Source organism: Trichomycterus rosablanca, chromosome 14 (genome assembly GCF_030014385.1).
Source record: "Trichomycterus rosablanca isolate fTriRos1 chromosome 14, fTriRos1.hap1, whole genome shotgun sequence".
In the NCBI taxonomy this organism is placed as follows: Eukaryota; Metazoa; Chordata; class Actinopteri; order Siluriformes; family Trichomycteridae; genus Trichomycterus; species Trichomycterus rosablanca.
Window position 1 is genome coordinate 5,738,222 of NC_086001.1, and position 13,890 is coordinate 5,752,111.

Here is a 13,890-nt window from a genome sequence, read left to right on the forward strand (position 1 = left end):
CTACCCACTTAGCCACCGTGCCGCCCCTGCACTAGTAACGAAATCTCTAAAACTCTACATTATTCATTTTCTTTGTTCATTTGTTATATAATTAGATTTCATTCAAAGCAGAATCTCTTTACCTTTACAACTGTATGTTATACACGAGGCATTGATTACACTATCATTAATTGCCAAAGACTAATAGAAAAGTCCTAATTCCCAATTCTGTACAATACCTTACAAATTCCTTATTGACTAAATCAGTCTGAACTGAACCCAGTGAAACAAGATAATTGCTCGAGCAACCAGGCCACTGCATCACCCAACTAATATGATTCTGATATTTATTTTTATTGCTCATTAACTCCAAGTCCGTCTGAGAATCCTAACCCATGAGTTATAGGTTTTAGTGAACAATGCATGCTGCTGTGCTGTACCTACTAACCAGAAGTGATGAGGATTTATTTAGTAAGGTCACAAGCTGCATATCTTTCAAAGCTAGGTCATCACAAAAGCACATGGTCCATCCTAATTACAGATGTCCAAGGGCTCTGTGATATTCAGTTCGGTTCACTTCACTATGCCAAAGGAAAGTTGTAAATCCATTTTCGGCATTTAGGAGACACCTTTATTCAAAGTGGCGTACAGTACTGTGGCAGTATACAGTCTCAGGGTTAAGGGCCTTGCTCAATGGCCCAACAGCAGCAAGCAGGCAGTGGTGGGGCTTGAACCAGCGACCTTCTGATTACTAGTCCCGTACCTTAACCACTAGGTTACAATGTCCCCATCCAGGAGAGTAAGCAAGGTTGTATTTTTATATTGAATTCGCCTACTATGTGTGCTAGGCCAATGCACCATTAGAGCGGTCAGTCCACAATGCTTCACATAATCCAAAAATTCTGCTCATGTCCCCGTCTTACAGCGTTTGCACCCAAAAAGTGCTAGCTAATCACCTTATCAAGGTATCAATGCATTACTTAGCCTAGGATGCTCCTATTTTCCAAATTAATTCCAAACCAAACCTCTTTAATCAATATTCATGGCCCAGGATTTGAGACTGTTAAATGAGGTCAGTAGCGACCAGCCAATTGGTCTTCAGGGATTCTAAACAAATCACACTATTGATTCCCAGAGAGTCGTAATAGAGTCCTAACTGATTTGTGTACATGTGACCCAACAAACAACCCCAATTGTGAATCATTGACCTAAATTGGATTAAGCCATCTTTTCCAGACAATAGGAGTAAGCAAACTGTCTGACTTACTTAGGAAGCTGCATCTGTTAGCTAATATCACCTAATTAGGGGACAGTGGTAGCCTAGTGGGTGGAGCTTTGAGCTATCGAGTGGAAGATTGTGGGTTTGAATTCCAACCGCGCCGTGCAGCCATTGTTGGGTCCTTGAGCAAGACCTTGCAATGGCTGACGTTGGCTCTGACCCCAGCTTCGAATCAAGTGTCCATGTGTATATGACAAGTATACACTGATCAGCCATAACATTAAAACCACCTCCTTGTTTCTACTCTCATTGTTCCTTTTATCAGCTCCACTTACCATATAGGAGCACTTTGTACAACAATTCTACAATTACTGACTGTAGTCCATCTGTTTCTCTACATGCTTTGTTAGCCCCCTTTCATGCTGTTCTTCAATGGTCATTATTTATTTAGGTGGTGGATCATTCTCAGCACTGCAGTGACACTGACATGGTGGTGGTGTGTTAGTGTGTGTTGTGCTGGTATGAGTGGATCAGACACAGGAGCGCTGATGAAGTTTTTAAACACCTCACTGTCACTGCTGGACTGAGAATAGTCCACCAGCCAAAACTATCCAGCCAACAGCGCCCTGTGGGCAGCGTCCTGTGACCACTGATGAAGGTCTAGAAGATGACCAACTCGGACAGCAGCAACAGATGAGCGATCGTCTCTGACTTTCACATCTACAAGGAGGACTAACTAGGTAGAAGTGTCTAATAGAGTGGACAGTGAGTGCACTCCAGCAGCACTGCTGTGTCTGATCCACTCATACCAGCACACCACACACTAACACACCACCACCATGTCAGTGTCACTGCAGTGCTGAGAATGATCCACCACCCAAATAATACCTACTTTGTGGTGGTCCTGTGGGGGTCCTGACCATTGAAGAACAGGGTGAAAGCAGGCTAAAAAAGTATGTAGAGAAACAGATGGACTACAGTCAGTAATTGTAGAACTACAAAGTGCTTCTACATGGTAAGTGGAGCTGATAAAATGGACAGTGAGTGTAGAAACAATGTTATGGCTGATCAGTGTATATATGACTCCTAAACACTACATAATATTAGGTCATTGATTATAAAAGGCCTAGCTGTCCGATTTTGTACACACAGACTAGCCATCATGCCTAATTGAATAGCATCATCTTAAACCAATAGTACCATCATATTTATTGTGATTATGACTCAATATAGCTGGTGACCTTTCTGTATCATATAAGATAGACGAGTTCCAAGAACAGGTCTTACATTAGAAGCTGCTGGAACATGAGTGACACAGTTCACAGTTCACGTTGCTCCTGCTTTTAAAAGCAAGGCTTTTATTTCTGTATGGCGACCTCTAAGCCATGACTGTGTAAAGCTTGCTTACTAGTGGACAGTTTCACTCATTTCCCAGCAATTTATGGCAGGCAGAGGCAGGGGAACAAACTTCCCCTGTCTGTTTTGTCTTCAAAAGACGATTAAAGACCCACCGCTTTACTATGCACTTTAGCTGAACATGCACTCACCTTCTACAGCATCTTACATATAAAAAAGACTTTGTTCTAACAGGGTTTCAGCAGATTTGTATTTTTGGATTGTTGTCTACTTAAACTGGAGTAGGAAATGTTTACTAAGGAAGCACTTCAGTAAGCCGCTCTGGATAAGAGCGTCTGCTAAAAGCTGAAAATGTAAATGTGATGTAAATGCTTTGGTGTTTCATGGATTACTTAACACTCTACAGCCTGATGTGGTAGTTGGAGGTTTCTTTCTTGATTTTTGCAAAAAAAGACCACTGGACCACTGTTGATATACCGTGGTGACCGACCAGCTAGGGGGTTCCTCTTTGTGCATCATCGGCTGTAAGAGTCTGGCATCCCATGATGCCCTGTGGCCATGGCCGAAACATTTTTAGTGTTTTTTGTGGTTGGAATGGCTATCCATCTATCTATCCATCATTCAATCCATCCAACAAACCTTCTATCCATCCGTCCTTCAATCCATCCAACCATCAATCATTCAAACAAACCTTTTATCCATCCATCCATCCATCCAACAAACCATCCATCTATCCATCCATCCATCCATCCAACAAACATTCATCCATCCATCCATTTATCAATCCAACAAACCTTCTATCCATCCATCCTTCAATTCATCCAACCATCAATCATTTAAACAAACCTTTTATCCATCCATCTATCCAGCCAACAAACCATCCATCCATCCATCTATCCATCCAACAAACCATTTATCCATCCATTCAACAAACCATGCATCCATCTATCCATTCAACAAACCATCCATCCATCTATCCATCCAACAAACCATCCATCCATCCATCTATCCAACAAATCATTCATCCATCCATTCAACAAACCATCCATCCATCCATCCAACAAACATCCATCCATCCAACAAACTTTCCATCCATCCATCCATCCATCCATCCATCCATCCATCTATCTATCCTTCTATCCATTCATCCATCCAACAAACTTTCCATCCACCCATCCATCATTTAAACAAACCTTTTATCCATCCAGCCATCCATCCATCCAACAAATCATCCATCCATTCATTCATCCATCCATCCACCCATCCATCCATCCATCCACCCATCCATCCATCCATCCATCCAACAAACCTTCTATCAATCCATCCTTCAATCCATCCAATCATCCATCATTTAAACAAACCTTTTATTCATTCATCCACCCATCCATCCATCCAACAAATCATCCATCCATCCATCCATCCAACAAATCATCCGTCCATCCATCCATCCACCCATCCATCCAACAAATCATCCATCCATCCATCCAACAAATCATCCATCCATTTATCCATCCATCCATCCACCAAACCTTCCATCCACCAATCCTTCAATCCATCCAACCATCCATCATTTAAACAAACCTTTTATTCATCCATCCATCCATCCATCCAACAAACCTTCTATCCATCCAATCATCCATCATTCAAACAAACCTTTTATTCATCCATCCATCCATCCATCCAACAAACCTCCCATCCATCCATCCATCCATCCAATAAACCTTCTATCCATCCAATCATCCATCATTCAAACAAACCTTTTATTCATTCATCCATCCCATCCACCCATCCTGAGTGTAAGTGACCTATTATTCATCCAATCAACTATTTATTTATTAATTTAACCTTTATTAAATTAATTTATTCTTTCATCAGTCTTTTCATCTATTAATTATCAATCCATCAAACCAACCATCCACCCAAACTTTCATTTAACCAATTGCTCATCTATATTCACTCATGATTTGATTTAGTCCCTCTTCACAACTCTACAAAAACAGGCCTCTGAGTTAAAGATTATACACATGATAAAGAATACTACAATCAACCCTCCATTACTGAGGTTACTAGCTACATGTGTTGCTTATCAAAGAGCCAAAGCACCACCAGAATCCAACTCATGCTAAACCTCCTATTGATTACCTTTCCAATTCTGTGCATGTGAACTAACACACATCTGTTGCTGATTAGCTCGGCCCTGAATGGGATCCTTTCTTCCATCCTTACCTACACAGCCAGAACTGATCTGATTTTACAATCGATCCAAACCCAGATCTATGAGTTTGAAACCTCAAAGTAGAATGCATGATGCTACTTGATAGCTGCTGGCCTCAGAGGTAAGAGGATCTTACTGATCTCGAACCAACACACTACCACAGTGCTCGGGTCCACGGGGAGACCTGATTGATTATCTCATTATTGATTACTGGAGAGCTGCAGCAGAGTCACAAGTGACCAATTGTGTACATTAGACATAGCAGGTGTCCACAATTGATTACTACAACAGCTCTCCTGCTGCGAGTTACCTACCAAACTAAAAAGATTAGAGATTTTACCAGCGCAACAAACCGCTAGAGCAGCTAGGTAATAAAAAACCTACATTATTACGGCACTGACTGCCAGAACAATACCCAACAGTGTCCTGATTGTTTCTGTATTTGTAATAAACTATAAAATAAACAAGTTTAATGATATACTGAAACTTTAATAGCTTAATGATTTAAAGAATACACTGTGTGATTTTTTTAAAGAAAAGAGCCACATTTCAAGGCAGTCATTAAATTACTCTCATAAATTAAATGATAGAATAAATGGAAGCTACAATACACAACACAGCGACCTTAACGGTTTAATGTAAACTTAGAACATCCAGCAATGGTGCAAGGCTCCGTCTCAAATACATAAAATTTCTGTCCGTGTTTTGACACCCCCCCCCCCCCCTCACATTTTGACTAACTGATTGCTAACTGTATTGCCGTAGGATTGCTAGAACTGCCTCATAGTGCAAGTTATGCAAGTTCACACTACACCACTTACCAAGTTGTCAGGTCACACTACACAACTGGATCTCTTGTAACCAGGAGTCTTTCAAGTCGGGGTGGCTTTCACACTACACGACTGATCAGCGATAGGGGGTTTCACACTACACAATCTATCACCAACTAGAATCACAGGTGAGCTTCTCTGGTCTCCCAAATATTGTTTTGTCACTAAAACATACGCGAGTGATGAGGGGTTAAATGGTACCACGTCCAAAAATGCATGTCAACAAGTAGCGAGCGATCAAAGTTTTATCAAAAGCAAGTAGGAAAAATAAATGAATCTGAGTGGATTTGGCAACGTAAACAGCATGGATAGTTTGTTCTATAGTGAGTTGGAGGTTAATAAATATGTTTTGCAATGCAACGTGGGTGTTATGTTTTGTAGAGAATGATAAGGTCAGAAATACTGTAAAACTTGAGTGTGCCCCTGCCCCACCTTTTTACAACACTGGGTTTCCCCTCACCCCGTATCTTGTGTTCTCATTGGCTGTTCGATCCTTCACTTATTGCCAGTCGGCCGACTCATATCCAGATATCTAGCATGCTAGATGAATAACTTCAGCAGATATCTAGCATGCTAGATGAATAACTTCAGCCAAGTACCTTGCTCGGCGAGCCACTCGGATCGAATCGTTGACTAGTTCATGCATGGATTGCCGAGCGAGTGCCGAGTTGCTCCCGAGCTGGCAAATCTAGCGCCGACCAGTCAGGATAAAAATTAACCATTGAATGAAAATTTTTTACTAGTGCACACCGTACTTTTAACTTTTCATGGAGGATTTTTCAGCTGCTAGCGTCAAGTTGACATAAAGGTTAGAAAAGCTGTTTTGTTAAAACCACAGTGTCATCTACCAATATTTTTGAGTTTAACACGTCAATCAAGCAGTAGATGCGGCCCAAACAAGATTATTCAAATACAGTAGACCCTTGACTTACAAATTTAATTGGTTCCAAATGGCTGTTCTTAAGTCAAAATGTTCGTTAATTAAACCTATTTTGCCCATAAGAAATAATGTAAATAAAATTAATCTGTGCCAGACCTCCCAAACCACCCCCTTACCTAACCTTTCTAATGTCTTAAATGGTCTTTTTTGTTATATGTATATTTATACAAGTATATTTTCCCTTAAATCTTAAATTATAGAATAGACATTCCTGTAATAAACAATAATAAACAAAAATACACAGTAGTACTGTACATAAAAACACATCACACTTCAGTACAGTACGTGTGCTGCACCATACACCATAATAAAGGTCCTTCTTTTTATATAAAATGTATCTACCAGAAACAACAATAACTCTCATATTTCTCTATTATTTCCTTCTTTATTTCAGTAGTGTTGTATTTTGTAGGTGTAATTGCACGAAAGAAAGAATACTTTACTGAGCCGAATTCCTTCTTCTCTCTCGTCCCCTCTGTCTGATACACAGTGACTGGCAGGAGGAATTATACAATAACAAATGTAATAGATTTTTTTTTTCATTTTCTCATCACTACGCTTTCTCTGCACCTTATTTGGGGACATTTTAATATTGAATTTTACAAAATATAAAGAAAACACCGGAAAACACGGTCCGCTGTCTGAATTTTCACTCACTGTATACATATATATATATATATATATATATATATATATATATATATATATATATATATATATACTGTACATGTATGTATATATATATATATATATATATACAGTGTATCACAAAAGTGAGTACACCCCTCACATTTCTACAGATATTTAAGTATATCTTTTCATGGGACAACACTGACAAAATGACACTTTGACACAATGAAAAGTAGTCTGTGTGCAGCTTATATAACAGTGTAAATTTATTCTTCCCTCAAAATAACTCAATATACAGCCATTAATGTCTAAACCACCAGCAACAAAAGTGAGTACACCCCTTAGTGAAAGTTCCTGAAGTGTCAATATTTTGTGTGGCCACCATTATTTCCCAGAACTGCCTTAACTCTCCTGGGCATGGAGTTTACCAGAGCTTCACAGGTTGCCACTGGAATGCTTTTCCACTCCTCCATGACGACATCACGGAGCTGGCGAATATTCGAGACTTTGCGCTCCTCCACCTTCCGCTTGAGGATGCCCCAAAGATGTTCTATTGGGTTTAGGTCTGGAGACATGCTTGGCCAGTCCATCACCTTTACCCTCAGCCTCTTCAATAAAGCAGTGGTCGTCTTAGAGGTGTGTTTGGGGTCATTATCATGCTGGAACACTGCCCTGCGACCCAGTTTCCGGAGGGAGGGGATCATGCTCTGCTTCAGTATTTCACAGTACATATTGGAGTTCATGTGTCCCTCAATGAAATGTAACTCCCCAACACCTGCTGCACTCATGCAGCCCCAGACCATGGCATTCCCACCACCATGCTTGACTGTAGGCATGACACACTTATCTTTGTACTCCTCACCTGATTGCCGCCACACATGCTTGAGACCATCTGAACCAAACAAATTAATCTTGGTCTCATCAGACCATAGGACATGGTTCCAGTAATCCATGTCCTTTGTTGACATGTCTTCAGCAAACTGTTTGCGGGCTTTCTTGTGTAGAGACTTCAGAAGAGGCTTCCTTCTGGGTTGACAGCCATGCAGACCAATTTGATGTAGTGTGCGGCGTATGGTCTGAGCACTGACAGGCTGACCCCCCACCTTTTCAATCTCTACCGCAATGCTGACAGCACTCCTGCGCCTATCTTTCAAAGACAGCAGTTGGATGTGACGCTGAGCACGTGCACTCAGCTTCTTTGGACGACCAACGCGAGGTCTGTTCTGAGTGGACCCTGCTCTTTTAAAACGCTGGGTGATCTTGGCCACTGTGCTGCAGCTCAGTTTCAGGGTGTTGGCAATCTTCTTGTAGCCTTGGCCATCTTCATGTAGCGCAACAATTCGTCTTTTAAGATCCTCAGAGAGTTCTTTGCCATGAGGTGCCATGTTGGAACTTTCAGTGACCAGTATGAGAGAGTGTGAGAGCTGTACTACTAAATTGAACACACCTGCTCCCTATGCACACCTGAGACCTAGTAACACTAACAAATCACATGACATTTTGGAGGGAAAATGACAAGCAGTGCTCAATTTGGACATTTAGGGGTGTAGTCTCTTAGGGGTGTACTCACTTATGTTGCCGGTGGTTTAGACATTAATGGCTGTATATTGAGTTATTTTGAGGGAAGAATAAATTTACACTGTTATATAAGCTGCACACAGACTACTTTTCATTGTGTCAAAGTGTCATTTTGTCAGTGTTGTCCCATGAAAAGATATACTTAAATATCTGCAGAAATGTGAGGGGTGTACTCACTTTTGTGATACACTGTATATATATATATACAGTGTATCACAAAAGTGAGTACACCCCTCACATTTCTGCAAATATTTCATTATATCTTTTCATGGGACAACACTATAGACATGAAACTTGGATATAACTTAGAGTAGTCAGTGTACAGCTTGTATAGCAGTGTAGATTTACTGTCTTCTGAAAATAACTCAACACACAGCCATTAATGTCTAAATAGCTGGCAACATAAGTGAGTACACCCCACAGTGAACATTGTCCAAATTGTGCCCAAATGTGTCCCCCACAGTCCAAATTGTGCCCAAATGTGTCGTTGTCCCTCCCTGGTGTCATGTGTCAAGGTCCCAGGTGTAAATGGGGAGCAGGGCTGTTAAATTTGGTGTTTTGGGTACAATTCTCTCATACTGGCCACTGGATATTCAACATGGCACCTCATGGCAAAGAACTCTCTGAGGATGTGAGAAATAGAATTGTTGCTCTCCACAAAGATGGCCTGGGCTATAAGAAGATTGCTAACACCCTGAAACTGAGCTACAGCATGGTGGCCAAGGTCATACAGCGGTTTTCCAGGACAGGTTCCACTCGGAACAGGCTTTGCCAGGGTCGACCAAAGAAGTTGAGTCCACGTGTTCGGCGTCATATCCAGAGGTTGGCTTTAAAAAATAGACACATGAGTGCTGCCAGCATTGCTGCAGAGGTTGAAGACGTGGGAGGTCAGCCTGTCAGTGCTCAGACCATACGCCGCACACTGCATCAACTCGGTCTGCATGGTCGTCATCCCAGAAGGAAGCTGACGCACAAGAAAGCCCGCAAACAGTTTGCTGAAGACAAGCAGTCCAAGAACATGGATTACTGTAATGCCCTGTGGTCTGACGAGACCAAGATAAACTTATTTGGCTCAGATGGTGTCCAGCATGTGTGGCGGCGCCCTGGTGAGAAGTACCAAGACAACTGTATCTTGCCTACAGTCAAGCATGGTGGTGGTAGCATCATGGTCTTGGGCTGCATGAGTGTTGCTGGCACTGGGGAGCTGCAGTTCATTGAGGGAAACATGAATTCCAACATGTACTGTGACATTCTGAAACAGAGCATGATCCCCTCCCTTCGAAAACTGGGCCTAATGGCAGTTTTCCAACAGGATAACGACCCCAAACACAACCTCCAAGATGACAACTGCCTTGCTGAGGAAGCTGAAGGTAAAGGTGATGGACTAAACCCAATTGAGCACCTGTGGCGCATCCTCAAGTGGAAGGTGGAGGAGTTCAAGGTGTCTAACATCCACCAGCTCCGTGATGTCATCATGGAGGAGTGGAAGAGGATTCCAGTAGCAACCTGTGCAGCTCTGGTGAATTCCATGCCCAGGAGGGTTAAGGCAGTGCTGGATAATAATGGTGGTCACACAAAATATTGACACTTTGGGCACAATTTGGACATGTTCACTGTGGGGTGTACTCACTTATGTTGCCAGCTATTTAGACATTAATGGCTGTGTGTTGAGTTATTTTCAGAAGACAGTAAATCTATACTGCTATACAAGCTGTATACTGACTACTCTAAGTTATATCCAAGTTTCATGTCTATAGTGTTGTCCCATGAAAAGATATAATGAAATATTTGCAGAAATGTGAGGGGTGTACTCACTTTTGTGATACACTGTATATATATAGAGAGAGAGAGAGAGAGAGAGAGACTGAGAGAGACGGTCGGAGCCAACGTGTTCTTGACGTCACGAGTTTTGCGAATTTCGGTTCGTAATCCAAAATTTGTTCGTACGTTAAGTTGAAAAAGATGGCTTGTAACCCGAAATGCACTTAGACGCAAAGTAAGCTCAGCCAAATGGTTGAGCAGACCACTAAAGGGTTCAATTTCATGACACTTTGCAAAACATATTCATGGGTTAAATGATTAGCATTCGAAAGCTTAATTGCAATCGACCCCAATTTCCTGTCACATAACGCCTATATTCTCATGATGAAGTGTCTCATTATGCTGCATTAAACTACAGAACTGGGATCGTTCCCACTCAGAAACAAGGCAATTGCAGAACTGAACAGGACAATTTCATCATCCAGCATCACTTATTATGACTGATTTATATTTTAAATTGTCAGCAACTTGAAGAAGCTGTATAAACCCAGACAGCATCATTTCATGGTTATTACAGTATCTCAGCACATTCATTACAACCATCTGTGGAACTGATAAAATGCTCACCTCTCCTTCCGAAGACTCCAGGGTTAGATCTTTTCTGCAGGATGCTCTGAACTCGCCCACTCCTGCATTCAGCTCCACGCCTTTAGGTGCCTCCAACGTCAGAGTCCGCGTCGGAGACTCTAACCTGCGGCGAAAACAAAACAGGAATCAATATCTTTTGTATGCATTTTTTCCGTCCCAGGTCACTCGGCTAATAACGTTTTGATTTCCAATTTTGACAAAACATTATGAATCCCGACCTGTGGGGTCAAAAAAAGTATTATGAGAGAAAGTATTATGAGAATGCATATCTATGAGCTGGGCTGTTTATTTTAACCAGTATGTCTAGCCGGATTTGGAATATTTTGAATAGATTTCCGAAATTCATATCTTTATGTTTGCTCTGAGGAGACGGAGGTCAGGTCCCTCAGTAGGACTGACGGTGAAGAAGAAGTGAATGGTAGCAGCATTTCTTAATAATAGTATAGAGATTTTGGGTGTTACCAATACAGATACATGCCTAACCTACACTGGTCAGCCATAACATTAAAACCACCTCCTTGTTTCTACACTCACTGTCCATTTTATCAGCTCCACTTACCATATAGAAGCACTTTGCAGTTCTACAATTACTAACTGCAGTCAATATGTTTCTCTGCATACCTTTTTAGCCCCCTTTCATGCTGTTCTTCAAAGGTCAGGACCCTCACAGGACCACCACAGAGCAGGTATTATTTGAGTGGTGGATCAATCTCAGCACTGCAGTGACACTGACATGGTGGTGGTGTGTTAGTGTGTGTTGTGCTGGTACGAGTGGATCAGACACAGCAATGCTGATGGAGTTTTTAAACACCTCACTGTCACTGCTGGACTTAGCTATTGAGTTTCTCAAGTCTCAAGTTTCAGCGGTGCCCCCTGGTCTTATGGAGAGGAGGCCGGATGTGGATTCACCTCCTCGCTACTGCAATAGAGACTCACTATCTGGTGGAGGCAGCTTAACATGTCAGAGAAGATTCGTGTTATCTTGTAGCCCTCCTTAGCCAGCAAAAAACACAGAGTTACAGCTTCTCTGTGAGCCAAGGGCTTCTTTTGTAGCACTCACTGCCATTTGCAAGCTGCCACCAAGCTTCCAGGCATTTTAATGCAGTGATGTGTGTAAGAAAGGAAGCTCCAATTTCTTCATAGGTAGGATCTAGGGTTTGCCTCTGGGGTGTGGACTAAAAGTGAGGAAACATATTAAAATCTATTTGATTACAAGACCAGATCACCTATTTAAGCTTAATGAAAGATAATGTTGCTTAAATAGGACAAAACGATTGCTATCGACGTCCCTGTCTTACTGCTGCCTGGTTCTTTGGTATTTTAATGAGGTGAGGTGTGGGAATAAGGATCTGGCACCAAAGGGACTTCAGGATGAAGGTAGCTATATTTCATATACTAGCAGATCTATGGTTAGACATTCTTTATGGTTCCTAAAGCTGAAAATGGGGGTCCGATCAGGTGGGGTTTATAGAAGGACAATATGGTTATTTTGGGAATAGCTTGCTGATGTTTAAATTACAGCTTTCCCAATCCTGAGAACTAATCTGGTACCTTCTGTTAGTGCACACTGTAATAAGAGAGTGTTTGTCAGTATCATAAAACCTAACACATCTATTTAGCTCTAAACCTGAACGAAGTGAACTATTATTTATCCAATCAACTACCTAGTTATTAATTTAACCTTCATCATATTCAACTATTAATTCATCAATCCATTCAACAAACCATCCATGCATCTATACATCTAACAAACCATCCATCTATCTAGCTATCCATCCATCCATCCATCCATCTATCTATCCATCTATCCATCCAACAAACCATCCATCCATCTATCCATCTAACAAACCATCCATCTATCTATCTATCTATCCATCCATCCATCCATCCATCTAACAAACCATCCATCCATCCATCTATCCATCTATCCATCCAACAAACCATCCATCCATCCATCCATCCATCTATCTATCTATCCATCCATCCATCCATCCATCTATCCATCTAACAAACCATCCATCTATCTATCCATCCATCCATCCATCCATCTAACAAACCATCCATCCATCCATCCATCTAACAAACCATCCATCCATCCATCTATCCATCCATCCATCCATCCATCCATCTAACAAACCATCCATCCATCCATCCATCCATCCATCCATCTATCTATCTATCCATCCATCCATCTAACAAACCATCCATCCATCCATCTATCCATCCATCCATCCATCCATCTATCCATCCATCCATCCATCTAACAAACCATCCATCCATCCATCTATCCATCCATCCATCCATCTAACAAACCATCCATCCATCCATCTATCCATCCATCCATCCATCCATCCATCCATCCATCCATCTAACAAACCATCCATCCATCCATCTATCTATCTATCCATCCATCCATCTAACAAACCATCCATCCGTCCGTCCGTCCCTCCATCCATCCATCCACTTATCCAACAAACCATGAATTCATACATCTATCCATCCACTTATCTAACAAACCATCCATCCATCCATCCATCCAACAAACCATCCATCCATCCATCCATCCGTCTATCCATCCATCCACTTATCCAACAAACCATTAATCCATCCAACATTCCTTCCATCCTTTTGTCCATCCATCCATCCATCCAACAAACCTTCCATCCATCCGTCTGTCTATCCAACAAACCATCCATCCATCCATCTGTCCATCCAACAAACCATCCATCCGTCC

At 41.6% G+C, this 13,890-nt stretch overlaps 1 protein-coding gene across 2 annotated transcripts in view; it reads right to left on the minus strand.

Annotated features, from left to right (window-relative positions):
* The window catches only part of LOC134326413 (zeta-sarcoglycan), a 100,123-nt gene that overhangs the window by 11,899 nt on the left and 74,334 nt on the right, over positions 1-13,890 (minus strand). For both annotated transcript variants that reach the window (XM_063008569.1, XM_063008568.1), the window contains one exon: positions 11,136-11,259. In XM_063008569.1, the coding sequence (XP_062864639.1) occupies positions 11,136-11,259 (124 nt within the window). The remainder of the gene's footprint in view (positions 1-11,135; positions 11,260-13,890) is intronic.